General features: G+C 38.8%; 2 protein-coding genes across 2 annotated transcripts; both read left to right on the top strand.

Moving 5' to 3' along the window:
- Window positions 1-1650: 1650 nt before the first annotated feature.
- LOC138045242 (tyrosine-protein kinase STK-like) lies at window positions 1651-9560 on the top strand. Its single transcript, XM_068891668.1, has 4 exons — window positions 1651-2675; window positions 4427-4952; window positions 6721-7354; window positions 8025-9560. The coding sequence occupies exons 1-3, from the start codon at window positions 2290-2292 to the stop codon at window positions 7345-7347; spliced, it is 1539 nt and encodes a 512-aa protein (XP_068747769.1). The 5' UTR covers window positions 1651-2289; the 3' UTR covers window positions 7348-7354; window positions 8025-9560.
- Window positions 9561-9872: 312 nt separating this feature from the next.
- LOC138045241 (kelch-like protein diablo) lies at window positions 9873-16299 on the top strand. The gene is made up of 4 exons (XM_068891667.1): window positions 9873-10969; window positions 13278-13583; window positions 14175-14370; window positions 15194-16299. The coding sequence occupies exons 1-4, from the start codon at window positions 10255-10257 to the stop codon at window positions 15681-15683; spliced, it is 1707 nt and encodes a 568-aa protein (XP_068747768.1). The 5' UTR covers window positions 9873-10254; the 3' UTR covers window positions 15684-16299.
- Window positions 16300-17734: the final 1435 nt, after the last annotated feature.

Here is a 17734-nt window from a genome sequence, read left to right as displayed (position 1 = left end):
TCATCTTCCACTGAGAGTGCGTGTACTATCCTAATTATTTTATATAGTAAAATACAATACAATATTATAAATTACAATACTATGCAATAGTCAACATACCAGGCGGGTGTTTTATGCACCCCCTTAAGTGACAGGTCCACAGCAAAAAATATGGTAAGCTGGGTTGGGAACAGCAAAACTGTTCTCCCACGGCAAGCGTGTGGAAAGGTGATCACCAAAAGACTGAGATCGGTGTGTCACATAAAAAGAACTTATTCTTGACCATTAAAGATAATCACTTATGGCATAGACCGAATACATAAATGGCGACAAGAGAAAATGAGGGGACAGAGAAGGAGGCTCCCGGTCCAGCCCTTGGGATATGTCATGTCCACGAAAGTTATTTTTAGACGAGCGGAAGTCTTCCGAGACGTCCGCATGCAGGCCAACCTCGGTCCGATGTTTGAAAGAAAATATATATTCATCAGCCTTCCACGTGCGCCATCATTTTCTCTTTTCACTAAGAACCTGAGAGCAAGGCAAGCCTGCATGCGGACGTCTCAGAAGACAGACTTCCGCTAGAACAAAGAATTCCGCTCGTCTAAAAATAACTTTCGTGGACATAACATATCCCGGCCAACGCCTTGAGCCTTCCTCTCTGTCCCCTCATTTTCTCTTGATGGCGACCAATAAATTGTTCTTTTGTTTATGTGGTAATCAGACCAACTAGCTTCGTTCTAAAGCAACATTTCTAATAACCACAAAGACAAAAGAATATTTTTATGGCGGCCATTTATGCATTCGGTCTATTCTACGCTCAATAGACCAGTTTCGATATATCAAAATTCAGTCCTGAACAAAAGACATCATCTCGAGGCTCTGGAGAATACATGTAAGGAATAGACCATTTCCGAGTTCATGTCTGCCTCCTTTTCAAAGCGAGTCTAAGTGCGAAGTTTTTCTTATGAAAATTAGTTTTTATTCATATGTAAAGTAGAACTAATCACCATCACAGAAACTTCGCACTTGGACTCGCTTTGAAGAAGAGGCAGACATGAACTCGGAAATGGCCTATTGTATGAGTATATTCCCCAGAGCCTCGAGATAATGCCTTTTGTTTTGGACTGAGTTTTAATATGTCGAAATTGGTCTATTGAGCAAAGCTGGAATTTACAAGACGTTCAGTCCTACACGTTTGGATTCTTCTAATCTACGTTTTCCAGCGTTTACCTTTTTGAATCTTAGATAATGGTTTGTTGCTCTAATTGACGGAACAGGGCTATGTGACTTGACCCTGGTAAGGAAGAGCCTTCGGCTTCGACCTTTCGATAGCATCTAGGAAGCTCACAGCAAGTCTAGCAGATCCGTCAGCAGGAAATGTTAGCAGTGGCATTCCTGTCAAATGTACCACTGCTCTGGCGATATTGTTGCCAAAGATTTTCTATACGATTGCGCTTATTAACATATCAAACTAAAAGAATTATGCATCGTAAGTTAACTACTTCCTCATGCTGAATAGGGGTATTCACCGTTACGTCATTTTTTGCCATTAATGTGACAGCCAGAGATCTATTGGCTGTCGAAACAAAGATTCTTTTGTTCCGTGATTGGCAAAATTTAAATATCAAAAGAATTGTTTATAAACAGGGAATGTCGCTTAACTACGTCTTCTTTCAGCGTATTGTCTCTCATTACTCAAGCGTAAGAAACTGATCAAGACACATCTTCGTTAGTTCTCTGGTTTATGAGTCTGTAAAGTAGAGGGAGGAAGAAAATAAACCTCTTGCAGCGTGTTGCCGAGTATTTTGAATGAGAGTGAAGTAAGGAATACTGCAAAGGACCGATTGTCGCGGAGATCAAGAGTTAAAAGACGCCGGCCTCACATGTTTTTCTGTCAAAGCATGAGACGGAACCGACCAAGAGAGTGAGAAAGGATTTAAACCAGGAGCCTATAAATATACTGAACAGTGGATGAGTCTGTGATGACGAGAATTTGGCAATCTGGACGACCTGTAGATATCGGTTGTACTCTTACTGTGGGCGTAAGTTTCTTTGCCACTTTTGACTGGGTTGCCTGTGTCCTAATCCAGTCTTTGCCTCTCCCAGTTTATTGCGTATGAGAAAAGACTGGCGACTAGTTCCCCTCCCAGACTCACTTTGCGCGTTCACCTTCGGTTTCTTCTCCTCTCAACTGAGGCGAAGAGGCTCACTTCAGCGCTTCCTTTTCAACATTTATGCCACAAATCCTCGTTTTTGCAGCCGACGAAACGGGAAAGAGTTAGTTTAAGTTTTCCAAATTGCAGAGCAACCATGGGTTGCTGTTGTGGAAAGCCGAGTAAAGACAAGTACGTTGAGCGCAACAACGAACCCAAGAGGCCAGATGGGCAAGCGAATCATCAACAAATGGATCCTAAGCCTGCTCCAAGTCCCATGGACGGAATGAACGTCAACAAGCCTACCTCCATCATGGCTGCCCATTCAATGATGCCTCAATCGAAAGGGATCATGGTGTTTGTGGCTCTGTATGATTACGATGCACGGACCAACGAGGACTTGACCTTCAGGAAGGGCGAGCGACTTCAAATCATAGACAACACAGACTCGGACTGGTGGCTGGCCAAATCCTTGACTACCTACCAGGAAGGTTATATCCCAAGCAATTACGTAGCACCCGAACTGAGTGTTAACGCCCAAGAGTAAGTAGAATGGTTTTATTATGTGATCTGACTTGGGTATAGTTCATGCACTGAACAACCTTTATACGTCAAGGCAAGCTCACATACCGGACGCGAGAAAATCTTTTGCAATCAATGGTCACCGGCGTAAACATTTAAAATTCCAAGTTAGATTCTGTAAAGTCTGACCGTATTTTAAAAGCCTTTTGCAAGTTGTTAGGCTCTTCATTTAGTTGTTTATATTATTGCAAGTATATTTGGTCCGGAATCGGTGTCCAAATTCCTAACTATTTGCATCTAATAGTTCTTTCTAGGTTGAAATTTCGTTTTATGACCAACGTTTTTGTTGAATCAGAGAGTTATAGCTTTACTTAATTTATTTTCTCTGTCTTCCAATTTATAGCTTGCTTGAAAATTTGTTTCACTTCCGGGACATCCACTCTTCTGCCGATCTAATTATTTAGTTATGTAAATCGGTAGCGAGAAGTTTTGCGCTTCATCTTTTGCGGAAGTGGCTTGTTGGAGATGTTAATGAAGCTCTAAAATCTTGAAAACCTATTTTAGATTGAGCGCAAACTTTTCCAATTGCTCAACTCAGGTTAAGCTTTGGCTCTTAGATTAAGAATTATATTGTCCTCTTTCCCTTTCAAATTGTTATGAGCTTTTGTACTAAAGTTTATTTACGACATTTTGTGCGATGACATTCACATGGAGGACAATGAAATAGGAAACTAGGTCCCTTACATAGCCAATGCCTCCTAAGAGTAATAAAATGAAGTTAGTGTTTGGGAAATTTAAAACATACATTTCAACATAATATTATATATTTGTGAAAAGACCTAAAAAAACTTGGGAAATGACCAGAGCTGTGAATGCTTTGTTGGTAAGCACCTCATCCTTGTTCTTTGTGCAGTTAATAGACTTAGTCTTTTATCTTGGCCCACAGGTGTAGATGAAGACATTGATAATTTTTGTCAAATTGACATTTACTGTCTATAAAATTTTGGGCATTCTTGAAAGGCTGGAAAAAAGAAAACTTATGGTTGACACCTGGAGCTTTTGCAGCTAGATTTAATTGTGTAAGCAGGTGCCTTATTGGTGGCAGCTCTGACATGACATCAAAATTATCTTTGTACAGAATAATATATGCAAATTGTGATCATTTAGACATTGGGGCACTCAGTGTTTTTGTAGGTTTTCTCCATTGTTCAGTCACCTGCACGTAAAATAATACCAAATTGCCTGTCGCTGTTAAAGCTTTTGTTTGATTTTCAGCAAAAGTGAAATGCTTGTAAAAATGATATTGTACATAACATTAAGGCAATTGATGGGTCCTTATGATGAAAGATAAATAAAATCAATATATTAAAATAATATAAAATGATCTTCAAAGCAAAATGGTATTCACAATTACTTGAACAACATAAAAAGTTGTGGATGTGTCTAAAAAAATCCAGGCTGGTACAGGATTTGGTTTGGTCTCTGTTGTGTTGTGTATGTTTTATCTTTGTGGGAGTGATTCAGCCGAAAGTAGATTCCGACTGTTGACTGCATGAAATGTGCCTTTAAAATGTTCCTTTGGTTTGACCCTTTACTGTAAGTGCTGATAGTAGCATAATTGAGTTTGTTTTATCTAAAACAAGACAATAATGCACTTTTTTGCTCATTTGAATCTTACATGTAATACTCATCAAAGGATAAGAAAGGACCACTGGTGCATTATTTTTTTGCTGCAAACATTTAAGTGTTTGACATAAAACCTGTTTTTACAGCTGGTTCTTTGGTAAGATCAAACGAGCCGATGCTGAAAAGAAGCTCCTGTTACCTGGAAACCCCTCTGGTACATACCTTATTCGGGATTCTGAGACTATGCCAGGCAATTATTCGCTTTCTATAAGAGATGGAGAGAGTGTCAGACACTATCGAATTCGTAAGTTGGACAATGGAGGATTCTATATCACGACAAGAGCTCCTTTTGTTAGCCTGACCGAGCTAGTTGATCATTACAGTCAGGATGCAGATGGTCTTTGTTGCCGGCTTGTTTGTCCATGCCGTGCTGAAAAGCCAGTCACATTAGGCCTTTCCTACAACACTAAGGACGCTTGGGAAATCTCTCGCGAGTCAATAAGGCTGCAAAACAAGCTTGGAGCTGGTCAGTTTGGTGAAGTGTGGGCAGGACTTTGGAATGGCACAACACCAGTTGCTGTAAAAACCCTGAAACCTGGAACAATGTCACCACAAGCATTTTTGGCTGAAGCAGCTATAATGAAGAAGTTAAGGCACCAAAACCTCATACAGGTATGTGAGAAGTGACTTACCGTAGGGCTTTTTTATGAGCACCATGCAAACACAGGCACAAGCATCAATGCAAAGTCAGTGGACATTGTTATTGTTTTATTGAAAACTGATTACTTGTACAGTGCACATCAGTAGATGTTCGCTTGTTCATATGTTTACAGTCACAAGTGACCAGTAGTTTTGAAATCAAATCTGCGTGCCAGTTTTGAACTTTGCTCTCAAGATTCTGAATTTCCCATAAATATTTCCTTGATGTATTGCAAATAGTGAGCTATGAACTTCGTTTTCTTGTACAAGGAATGGCTTTTGAAAAGTGAACACTATTTCAAGCATTTGCTGAATTACATTGTTCAGTTATTGCACATTTTTTGTACCAACTTTTGGAAAAATCTTCAAGATTCCATTCAAATCTCAGACGCTCCAAAGAGGAATTCGGATGTTCATTTCAGTCTCGTGGGTACTGGTCATGCGTGACATTGCTTGTCTGTAATATGTCGCTCATGGAATGGGCCCTTATATTTGAATTCACTCCTGTGTTACGTGTACCTCCAGTCTTGTTCTTGAAGATCATAGAGGGCACAAAGGGTTATCGCCATTTAAAGTTCCTGGTTTTCATGTGTAACTTAGGGTTTGCTGCATAGAAAACAAGATCTTTAAGATCTTATAACCGCACTTTGGAAATTTATCTATTTCTTTACCACTACAGTCGCAACGTAGTGTACATTCCAAAGGAGTCCTTGATGATTTATTGATTACTGTAGACACAAAATCATCTGATCAATCTGTAGCACAATGACAACTACACGCAATCTTATTGCACCATCACTTATAGCCATTGTGAAATCTCTGATTGCACCATCAGTAATAGTCATTGAGAAATCTCTGATGATGTAATGGTCTTAATTAATCTGAAACTTTCTGCGGGATATGGATGGGTATCAACAATGCGATAATAACACTATTCACAACTTACAGCTTTCCTTTTTAAAAGTCACGATTAAATTTAATTGTTTTTTTACAGGAGTAATTATAAAGGGCTAGCAAAGTAGTCACACGAGTCACATAATACGTTATCCACGGCTATCTTTAGTATGGTAGTTATTTCCCTACCAATGAAAGTTGCAATGTCGACACATTCCATGGATGATGTAATGGCTTTTTATGTATTCAATACTCGCTTTGAATCAAGGGCTTCAGTAACACAAAAAGGAAATATATTTTGTTCTAAATAGAGGTGGAATATTCATAAAATTTTAAGTACATTAACATTTTAACAGCTTTTGGCAAATAAACATCATAAGTTGCGTGATTGGAAGTCCCACTGACCGGCAAATCAAAAAAAATACCAGTAAACAACGTGCAGAGCAAGAACCGCGCTCGGTCCATGGCCGTGCGGTTAACAAGAAAGAACAACTATTGCAGGCCAATTTAACCTTCTTTAAAAGACCAAAACCATATTGGTTAGAACGCAGCTTCCAGGGCCAAATATTACCAGTTTGGCACTTAGTTACCACAGCATCTGTTTTGGTTAACTACAACATTTTTGATTGGTAAGACAAAGTACTGGCCGAGAGTGGAGGCTAAAGTGCTTACCATCTTTCAGCGATAGATTGCATGATGAACTATCCGAAATGAAATAAACTAACTTTGTTTTCTATCAAAGACAACTCCTTCATTGTCTCTTGAGGAATCCCAGCTATTTACCCATGAATTTTTAGACTTCTGACTGCCATTGTATTCAAAGGTCTTATTTGTGATTTTTTAATAGCTTTATGCAGTTTGCACCAATGAAGAGCCAATATACATTGTCACAGAGCTTATGAAGCACGGAAGCCTGCTTGAGTATTTGAAAGGAGATGGCAAGTATCTGAAATTGCCAGAGTTGATTGACATGGGGGCACAAGTTGCCGCTGGAATGGCCTACTTAGAACGGATGAATTACATCCACCGTGATTTAGCTGCAAGAAATATCTTAGTAGGAGAAGGAAATGTCTGCAAAGTGGCAGATTTCGGGCTGGCAAGGTTGATTGAGGATGATGAGTACAACGCACACCAAGGAGCCAAATTTCCAATTAAATGGACTGCTCCGGAAGCTGCACTTTACCAAAAATTCACCATCAAATCTGATGTGTGGTCTTTTGGAATTTTACTAGTTGAATTGGTGACACATGGCCGAACTCCGTACCCTGGTATGACTAATGCTGAAACCCTCGCACAAGTTGAGCGAGGGTACCGAATGCCGCAGCCTGCAAACACCCCTGATGCATTGTATGGCATTATGCTTGAATGCTGGAAGAAGAATGAGTATGAAAGGCCAACCTTTGATTATCTTCAGTCTCTATTAGAAGACTATTTTGTATCGACAGAGCCTAATTACAAGAAATTGGACCCATAAGTTTCTGGTGAGTGATAAAAAGAAAATAAGTAGAACTTTTTGTAAGTGATTTGTATAATTCTGTGCTGGATAAAAAAATTAATATGAATTTGCACATGCATAAAGTACCGTAAAGACTCGTAGATAAGCCGCACCTTTTTCCAAAAATTTGCGATCAAAATCGTAGGTGCGGCTCATCTGCAAGACCATTTGGGAAAGGTGCTGTGAATTTCGGTGTCCAGTCTTCCATCGTCTGGTATTATGCCTGGTTACACAGCTTCGCACAGTGCAAACAACAAATTTACGCGCAAAATTCGATGGAAAAACTGCCTTGAATGGAGAAATACCTGTGAACAAATACCAGAATAATATCAATCATATGTCATAAGTGGTGGACATGATGTTTATTCTACTAAAGAGCTAAAATTACGGATAAGACTTTAAAGTATTTTTCGATCCATTGTTGGTGAGTTTGCCTTGGATGAAGACAGAACACTTCATGGTCTCGACTTTGGATTTCTTTCGAGTTTTTTTCATGAAAAACTTTTTTTCCAAAATTTGAGTTGCTAAACTCGGGGTGCGGCTTATCTGCGAGTGCGGCTTATGTGCGAGTCTTTACGGTAATTTATGTCTGAGACAACATATTCAATTTATTAAATAAATTCTGCATTGTTAAGCAAGCATTATTTTCTCCACAGAGAACAAGCTTCAATGTTGCCACAATAGAGAAGTACCCTCGAGCCAACTATTTTTGCATCAGCGTATCTTTAGAAAAGTACAGTATGTATTATGCTAGATACTTTATTTTCTAGAACTTCTTAGTGAATTATCACAAATGAGTATTATTTGAAAAGCATTTTAGAATTTTTTTAAAATAATGCCTGACAGTGTTAATGAGAAGAATCAGGCTTCAAGAGAAGTACAGTGACACATGAAACTTTTACTTTGTCAGTAGCTGTAGTAACATCTTTAACTATTGCAAAAATTATTGCAGTTAACAGACAACCAATTAATTTAGCGGAGCTATTTATTTGGTAAATTGCATGGAAGTTCTGTTCATATTGGGAAGTAAATGTTGTTAGTAGAAGCTAGAATGACATGAACGAAGGCGTGTCTGTAACCTCGTGAAATACCTTTTACCCAGAAAAGGCATTCGATTGTGGTGGATTATTTTTTCCCAGTGAATGACAAAGTTGCCTTTGTCTCTAATAATGCTATTGCATTCCTTAGTTGGTTCTATGTACATGTGAATTGATTAAAAGCTGTCAAACTTCAACAACTGAAAGTCCAACTTAAAACCCATTTTTATGTGTCAAAAGCCACAGTAATGGAACTTAGATTCAATAGTGCACTAATTATTATTTTGAATATTGCAAAATGTGGCGTGTTTTTATTCAGAGGAATTCATATTATTTAGAATGTCAAGTTTGAGTACCAAGGGGATTGTTTTTCATCCATTTTAATGTTATGTTTTTGTTGGTGGATAATTTGCACTCCTGGTACAAGTGCTTTTGACTAAGAGAAGACATGTAATTGGAAGTCTGTTAAGGACAAGTGCAAGATTTACTATGTGAAGCATTTCTCATTGAGTAATCGGTTTATATCTCTGAAGGAGAGTTTTTTTCTTGCATGTCAGTGAGTTAATAATAATAATTATATTTGGATAAGGAATTAAAATGTAAATTTCTTGTAATGATCTTGCCCCGGTTGTTAAAAGCTTTCATTTGGAATGACTTCCTTGCACACCACTATGTCACAAAACATACACTGCTAGGAATTTACAAAAGTATCAGCAAATTTTGACCAGGATTATCTTTTTAACAGAATGGATAGTGGCATCCTTGAGATTTTTTAGGGATAACAATTGCCAAGCTTACATTGGAGAAGAGCTAGTATTATAATACATAACACCTGCAAGTTGCTGAGTGCGGAGTGCCGAGATGTCTACAACAACAACTAGCTGTCATCGCCTTGTTTAAGGGGTTTTTTCTTTGCTGGAAGTCAAGGAAAAATTGCCATTATGAGGCAAATAATTGGAGATCAGTTTTTCCTAACATACGTTTTTGCATTCATCAGTTTCTTGATGAGAAATCATATTATTTGCTTGCAGAAGGGGGTTAAACCGTAAATTTTATAATTCTCAAATTCTGTCGATATTTTTGTAAGATTTATGTGTAACAAGTAGATTTATCAGGCAGATGTGGATTTCAATAAAGATTGACTCATTGTAACTAGCTAACTTGTCATCAAAATAACTCCTGGTGAATTAGTTTTTTTTTTTAAACTGTATCTATTCAGTGTGATTTTTGATGTTTCCATCTTGAGTTGATTAGACAGATCCTGGTTTGAGGTCAGGTAAAGGAGAAGACTGCTTTGGGAATTTTTCTCTTATTTCTTGGAAAAAGAGGAATGAAGATCTTCTCAGAAGAGAATGTAGCAAGGAGTATGTTGCTCTTAATAAAGTGACAATATAAAATTTGATGCTTTGCCATAATAGGGGTATGTAATAATTCACAATAAATGATATTCACCAAGGTGGATTGTGAATAGTGGTGGATATTTATTTCGGTAACCAAAGCGAGACGGGAAGCATTTTGTTTCTCTCAGAGGTTGAATAGTACCACCTAGCTAGCCAATCAGAATGTTCACTTGTGTGGTATACTACTAGAAGCTTTTAGCATAAGTAGTTGCAAGGGGTCGGAATTTGAACTATTATTCTGCCCAATGATCCACGCGTGACATATTAAGCGTGCATTTGTCTCTTGTTTCGATATTATCGTTTGCTTCACTCAACCATCAACTTGAAAATACAGAGGGATTTTCAAAAATTTCGGGTGGCTTTCACTGGGTTTTCCCTGGGACCGTAAGGTGCAGCCATCCGCATCATCCAGTGCATTGTGGGACGGATATTCATAAACAAAGATAGAAATGGCGACTGAAAGAGAAGGGGAACTCACACTGGAAGTCCTCAATTATAAGGACTCTTTTCACCCCTGCCATGTTTTGGAAACACTTAAGAAGCTCTATATGAAAAAGGAACTATGCGATGTAGTTCTGATTGTAGATGAGCGAGAAATCAAGGCGCATCGCGTAGTTTTAGCGGCGAACAGTGCTTACTTCTATGCAATGTTTACCACAGACTTGTGTGAGAGTGTGCAAGAGAGGATTTCTCTCAAAGGGATCGATTGCGTGGCAGTTGAGCTTTTAGTCGATTTTTGCTACACTTCCAGCATCAAGATCACGGAGAGAAACGTCCAAAGCCTTTTGTCCGTGGCGAATTTGCTTCAATTTAGTACAGTCATCGAATCGTGTTGTGGATTTCTTAAGAACCAACTTCACCCCTCGAATTGTTTGGGAATTGGGGATTTCGCGGACCATCATGGATTCGCTGAGCTTAAAACTGCAGCTCAGTGTTATGCTGAAAAACACTTCTTGGAGGTCATCAGGTGTGAGGAGTTCCTATCCGCGCCTTTTGAACAGTTATCTTCAATTTTAAAAAGTGACTTCCTTAACGTTGCAAGCGAAAAAGAAGTTTTTGATGCCGTTGTTCAGTGGATTTCTCAAGATGAATCTCCGAGGAAAAAGCACTTGCCCGAGTTTCTCAAAGACGTTAGACTTCCTTTATTGCCGCCTAAAATTTTAGGTAGGTTTTAGTGAGTTAAGAACGTACACCGCGACTTAAATAGTTGGAAGGTTAGGGTTAGGGTTGTTAAAAAAATGAATTTATTTACCTTTGTTGGTAATTGTTTTCCTCCACCTGTTCTTGAAAGCATGTTTCTTTTTCACGTTTACCAGTTGATTTATGTTTGTACTTGAAACTTCTTAGTCTATTTAGCAGAGAAGCCATTTGACTCAAATTTTAGACTTCAAGGATTATTTTTCTTTTACAAGCTTGTACGATGCGAAATGTGGAAAATGAAACTTGGCTATTATAGCAAGCTCCAGACGTACTGTTGCTAAAAATAGCTTGAATGAAGAGAAATTTTTTACTACCAAATGAATCAGAACGAATTTAATTGATTTCACTGCAATATCCGAATCGATAGTTTGCCTTGATTAAAACAAGCGCAAGTTTATTCGAAGCGTTTCCGACAGGAAAGGTGTCGAAGGTTTTCGAATTGAAAGAAACTAGAAACTGAAATCGTTTTAAAAATTAATTTTTTTTCTAGATTTGGTCAAAAACGCAGAGCTTATGTAATGTGTCACGGACGTATACAAGACATGGACCCGTCCCTAGGTCCATGGACCACCCCTGTAAACCTGGTCCATGGACCAGGTCCGGGTCCATGAACCAGGTCCATGGACCCCGTAATGGAAGGGGTCCGTGGACTACCCCTATGGACCACCCCTCATATTGTAAACTCCACACCTTTTACAAACAGAACAGACAAATCTTAAGATGAAAGAGAGAAGTGATCTTCGCATTTATCGGGACAATAATTATTTAATTAAACAGGAGTCCATGACCAGGAGCAAACAACTTCTGTACTCAGCCTATGTCATGGCATTTTTACAGACTGATCTATTTTTAGACTACCTTTTCCTAAAAAACAAAGGCAGTTCTGTTTCGGTGATGCTATGATGTCAAGTCAGTTTCTTGTGATAATTGGTCATGGGGCTCCTGCCGGAGTCTCACTTATGGGAAATTCAATCCAAAAATAAATCGCAATCTCTTGTAACCGGTTACAAGAGAGACCCTGGCAACAAAGTTGTGGCGCCACCTGAATTTTTCAGGTCACTCTAAGAGACAATTGTTTCAATTAGCCAGATAACTGCGAGGATCACTTCTCTCCTTTGTCTAAAGGTTTTTATGCTTGTAACGTTACAAAATGACGGTAGCCTCGCAGCTCCTACAAGGTCTCACCTGATTCGAGACCACCCTTGAGGTTTAACAAAAGAACAAATAACAGAAACAATGGCCCTTTTGTTTTAGGCCTAGGGTAACAGAAACAATGGCCCTTTTGTTTTAGGCCTAGGGTCCATTGTTTCTGTTATTTGTTCTTTTGTTAAACCTCAAGGGTGGTCTCCAATCAGGTGAGACCTTGTAAGAGCTGCGAGGTGACCCCAAAATGAGGGGTCGTCCACAGGGGTAGTCCATGGACTGGCCCCACAGGGGTGATCCGGGTGGACCCCGGGGTCCATGTTTTGTATACATCCATGTGTCACTTGATGGGCATTTTTCATGAAGACCACCTAAAAAATGTAAGCAACATATATTTACCGGTAATTGCTAATATTTTTTCAGGTTTGTTTCTTTCCGTACTTAGAAACCCATTGACCCCTGTCTATTTTTTTCTCGTCAACTGGGAGTGTCCTACCGCGCACCGATGGCTCAGTTGGTTCAGCACCACGAGGTCATGCGCGAGGTCGCGAGTTCAACTCCGGCCGGACCGACATTCAGGGTCTTTAAATAACGAAAGTGCTGCCTTTGTAATAACATCTGCAAATGGTTAGACTCTCTAGTCTTCTCGGATAATGACGATAAACCATAGGCCCCGTCTCACAACCCTTCAATGTTCATAATCCTGTGGGACGTAAAAGAACCCACACACTTGTCCTAAAGTGTAGGGAATGAAGTTCCAGGTGTTGTGGTCTGCCTGTGGTGTATCATGGTTGGGAGGGTAAATGCAAGGAGATACTAGCTACACCAAGCTACTCTAAAATCCGAGGGTAAAGAAAGATATATGATATATGAAGGGCGTTTTAGATGTCAACGGATTTAATAAGCAGTCAAAAACTATGCCCCCTCCATTAAAAGCTCAGCTAAGACTTACTAAAGAAGAATGTTTATCCACTTCAAGGAGACTAACACCTGGTGGGAAAGTTGAGAATTTATTTATTGTAAGTCATTCCTTGATGCTTGATAATAAATCAATCAATCAGTCAGCCAATCAAAGTAACAAAAGAAAAAGAAAGCTACAGTAATTTTCACAAATTTCTTTCTGGCCTAGTTGACTGTATTGAAAATGACAAGTTGGTGGAAAATAATGACACTTGTATGAGGCTTATCAGTGAGGCAAAGAATTATCACTTGCTACCCGAGAGGAGGGATACTGTGTCATTCGTCACACATGCAAGATGTAAAGCAAGCAGCACAATGGTCTACATTGTTGGCGGTGAGATACACAACAGCGTGTTTAGCAACGTGAGACGGTTCAACTGTGAGTCCAATGAGTGGGATGAGGTGGCACCGATGAACAAGCATCGTGATGGTGTGGGTGTCGCAGTTTATAGTGGACACATTTATGCAGGTGGAGGTAAGGTGTTGCAGGTCATAGCTGCTCGAGGTAAAAAAGCTGACAAACAATATAGTAGTAATCAAAAGGGAAAAGGTTTTTATCATTAAAAGTAGCCATTCAGTTTTTCCCAAGCATCCCAGAGTCTACAAGAACGACATGTCGTTTCCAAAACGACAATTGACAATTTGTTCCTTGAATATCACTTACCGGTACTTTTTGTGTTGCCCTGAAAGTTAACTTCAAAATGGAGGAGATACGAAGATTGTAGTATGGGTTCAGCCAATAAGACGACAAAGGACTGGAGGCGTGTGACGTGAACAGTAACCTTTTTTTTTTGATATGGTGGTGTACCAAGGGAAAAAAAAAAAAACAAAATTTAACTTGTCTTCATGTATTGTCTCCAGTTGTATATCTTGGGTTATAAACAGGAATGTTCAAAAAGGAAATTATCAATGCCGTGAATTCTGTGAGAAATTGTGTTCCATTAGAAATCTGAAGATCTGTATATTTTAAAGATCTAAATCCTGATTTACCAGTCAAACGTACATCCATTTCCACAGTGATAATTACTAATCTGTGAATATTAAATTATTTAATTTTTTGTGGTAGGGTGTGATGGTGATGTCGCTCTGAGCTCTGTTGAATGCTACAACCCCAATACTGACAAATGGACGTACGTTCAACCGATGGCTTGTGGAAGGCATGCCTTTGGATTGGTGGAATTGGACGGCTGGCTTTATGCATCAGGTGGAAGTGACTTTTCACGTTCTGAATACAACAGTTTGGAACGCTACGACCCAGTCAGGTAAATAGCAAAGTCTTATTTTTTTCATATTGCAAACAGCAGGGACCACAGAGTATGTTTAAGGGGAGGGGGGTAGGTTTTAGTATGGACCATGGAAGTGTAGAGGCAGGAGGGAGGGGTTTATGAGAAAACAAAAGTGGGGGAGGAAGGGGGCCTTCTCTCCCTCTCTCTCTGGGATCAACCCTCCCTCTCCGTGGCCCCTGACAGATGTCAGTAACTGTCTATTGGTCTGCTTTTCTTTAAAACATGTAATTTTAATGGATTTTCATAGGCTGCACCTGTGTTGTTTTGGTTATGTTCAAATTTTCTTTTACCAATCCTGTGAGGTCCTACCAATGGTACAGAGTGACTTGTACCTGATACTAACCAAGACTTGAGCTTTTGTCTAAAAATAAAGGACCATAAAAGCATTGCATTTCACAGAGTTCCTCTTATTCTGTGGTTACGATAAACCCCAACTGAAGAATGACATGAACACCGACATCATCAACTCTGTTGTTTATCAAGATTTAGTTATGAACATTATGTAATCAGCAACATCCAAAGGATAGCCTAAAGAATTCATGCTTAAACAGGATCCATGAATTCTGCCATGCTATTGCAGTACTCTATCAGTTGAGCTATCAAGCCAACTGGGAGACAGTCATTTCTGGCTTCATTACCAACTCTTCTAATCTTTGTAATTCAAATAATGTGATACATCTCTGTGGTTGTTGTTGACAAAACCCCACCAAGTGTGCTTCTTATTACGGTACTAGCAGTTCTAAAAAATTTAATGATCAACAAACCCTTTTGTTAAATCAACATTCCTCTTAATTTTCAGAGACACATGGACTCACATGAAGCCCATGAGTACAACGCGCGAGGGTCTTGCCATGGTGACCCTAGATGGCGCAATTTATGCGATTGGGGGTGACGATGGTGTCTCCATACTGCCCACAGTCGAAAGATATGACCCACGACTCGACCGCTGGGGTGCCTGCATTGCTATGTGTTACAGACGGAGGTACTTTGGTGCAGCAGTAATTAAGAACAAGATTTTTGTGGCTGGTGGTAGTGATTATGACGAGGATCATAATTCAGTCGAGTGTTATGATCCTCGTATGAACCGCTGGCTGTCGCTTCCACCAATGCTGATGCGCCGTGAGAGCCCTGCAGTGACAGCTATTGATGACAAGCTTTACGCTATTGGTGGTGCCTGTACAAATGTTGAAACAGATCAGATAGATTGTTATGACCCATTGACTAATAAATGGGAGGAGTTTACACCATTACCATTGGCTATCGAAGGAATGGGTGTGGCTGTTTTATGAGTAAATAAAGAGGGAAATAATCCATTTATTTTGGTCTAAATGAAACTGGACAAAGAAAAGATAAAATCTGTTAGCTGCCCTGAAACAAAGGGCCTAAAAAACAGCCCAGGTTTTACTGACTGAACGTAACAGAAATAAATTATTACATTATTATGAAGCAAACAAAAGTTTATACTATGAGCAGGCTCTCTTTTGCTTAAAAATCTGTCAAGGGCACAAAACAACAATTACTGATCGAATGAGGCGATATACTTGTGGCTTCACCACTGGGATATCACCTTCTTCAATCAGTTGTCTTGTATTCTTGGAGGATTTTCAAGCAAGAGACTGCCGGCAGTTTATCAAAAGAAGTGCACATAGAGTAAAGCCCATGGTGAACATAATATTGAATCTTTTTACACAACTACGGCTTGAGAAAATATCTGTCAATGATCTGCTCCTGAAAAAGTATATTATTATTATTATTGTATGGCTAGAAAAGTGGTAAAAGTTTGGAAAACGCATGTAAATTAAAGCAAATAAGTATACCAAGGTACATTTTTAAATTTATTGTTCAAAGGGGAAAATCCACTGATATCCGAAATAGTTGCAACAAATTAAAGGAAAGTCTATCATACCAGTATCTAATGATTGTTATTTAAAATACACAATATTTATTTCCATTATTGTTAATGTAGCGTATGGAATAAAGGTCGAAGACAAACATGATAAATCTGTAAGTAATAATTATTTTATGAAAGGTTGTGCCAGGGAATGCTAATTTCTATACAAACTACTTTTAAATGTGTCATTTATAGTAATTATATAAAAGGTGCGTGAGACAAACAGCAATTGTAGTAATTTATTTCTCACTTCATTTTTTCCTATCTTGGCAATAAGATCCAGCAGGTGCAATCGTCAGTAAGTAAAATGAAAACAATGTTTTTGTACCATCTGGATGAAGATGAAACTGGCAACTGACACCTAAAACTTGGTCATGCCAATAATTATTTGGAATGACCAAAAGCTGTTAGGAATAACCAGGCTGGTCTGCTAAGAATCTAATCTGGTTATTTTTTACAGCTAAATAACGTAAAAATCCAGACACTGACCCTTTGTGACACGGAAGACCAATAGTAGAAACAGTTGTAATGAATAATTTGGCATGGAACCTTCTTTTGACCGACTTAAGGACGGTGCCTACTATTGTTATGCGAATACGTTCTGCACATCTCTCGAGATACTTGGGTTTCCTATTGGTGATGCTTGCTAATACAGTGATATTTTTGCATGGTTTAAAACTATCCACAGAAAGTACTCTTGGTATCTAAAAAGAAAACTGGGGGTAACCATGCATTTTTGAGAGATAATTAAAGGGGCTAGGTCACGCTGTTTTAGGTAATTTTGTTTAAAATTGTTAGTTATGAGCTCTAAACGTCAAATTGGCAGAGCAAGAGTCTTTCATTTGCAAAATCACGGTCACATAACAATTAATTATATTGAGAATGATTTCCTAGCTGTTTAAATGACATTTTGATATAAACTGATATAAATTTGAAAAAAGGTGGGCCGACGTTTTTCAAATTTACCCAAATGCAATCCACTTCAATCCTCCCCAGTTTTTTCCATCCTTGTACCTTCTTAGCTTTCCTGTGTTTTGTTTGAGTTCTTCTGTAGTTTTGAGCCGTTATTTTGTTATTCAGTTAATTCCATGACCATTTGATCAATGCTGAAATTGCCTAAAATTGTGTGACCTAGCCCCTTTAAGCTTCAATGTGAGAAGGATCGCCATACAGTACATTGCTTTGTATTTTAAAGCGTTTTACAAAATATTATTAATCAATTATCTTTAAAAAATGCGTGGTTACCCCCAATTTTCTTTTTGGATTTCAATAACACTTAAGATCTACATTTGCTGCATAATCATAAACTGGGGCAAAAATACCTTTGAATTAGTAGGCACTGTCCTTAAAATGCAACAATTTCATCCCATGCATTACATTTTTTTTTTTCACTAGTTTTTTGGTGTTGCAGGATGTCTCGTGAGAGTTAACAGTTTAAAGCTTTCGCCA

Source organism: Montipora capricornis, chromosome 4, assembly GCF_036669925.1.
Source record: "Montipora capricornis isolate CH-2021 chromosome 4, ASM3666992v2, whole genome shotgun sequence".
NCBI classification, from domain to species: Eukaryota; Metazoa; Cnidaria; class Anthozoa; order Scleractinia; family Acroporidae; genus Montipora; species Montipora capricornis.
The sequence above is the reverse complement of the archived record's forward strand: the minus strand, read 5'-3'. Positions and strand labels throughout refer to the sequence as shown.

Excerpts from the sequence above, each read along its gene's own strand:
- LOC138045242 (XM_068891668.1), top strand. The coding sequence starts at position 2,290 with ATGGGTTGCTGTTGTGGAAAGCCGAGTAAAGACAAGTACGTTGAGCGC. Across the intron at positions 2,676-4,426 it reads CTGAGTGTTAACGCCCAAGA|CTGGTTCTTTGGTAAGATCA; the intron begins GTAAGTAGAATG and ends CTGTTTTTACAG. Across the intron at positions 4,953-6,720 it reads GGCACCAAAACCTCATACAG|CTTTATGCAGTTTGCACCAA; the intron begins GTATGTGAGAAG and ends ATTTTTTAATAG.
- LOC138045241 (XM_068891667.1), top strand. The coding sequence starts at position 10,255 with ATGGCGACTGAAAGAGAAGGGGAACTCACACTGGAAGTCCTCAATTAT. Across the intron at positions 13,584-14,174 it reads ACACATTTATGCAGGTGGAG|GGTGTGATGGTGATGTCGCT; the intron begins GTAAGGTGTTGC and ends TTTTTGTGGTAG. Across the intron at positions 14,371-15,193 it reads GAACGCTACGACCCAGTCAG|AGACACATGGACTCACATGA; the intron begins GTAAATAGCAAA and ends CTTAATTTTCAG.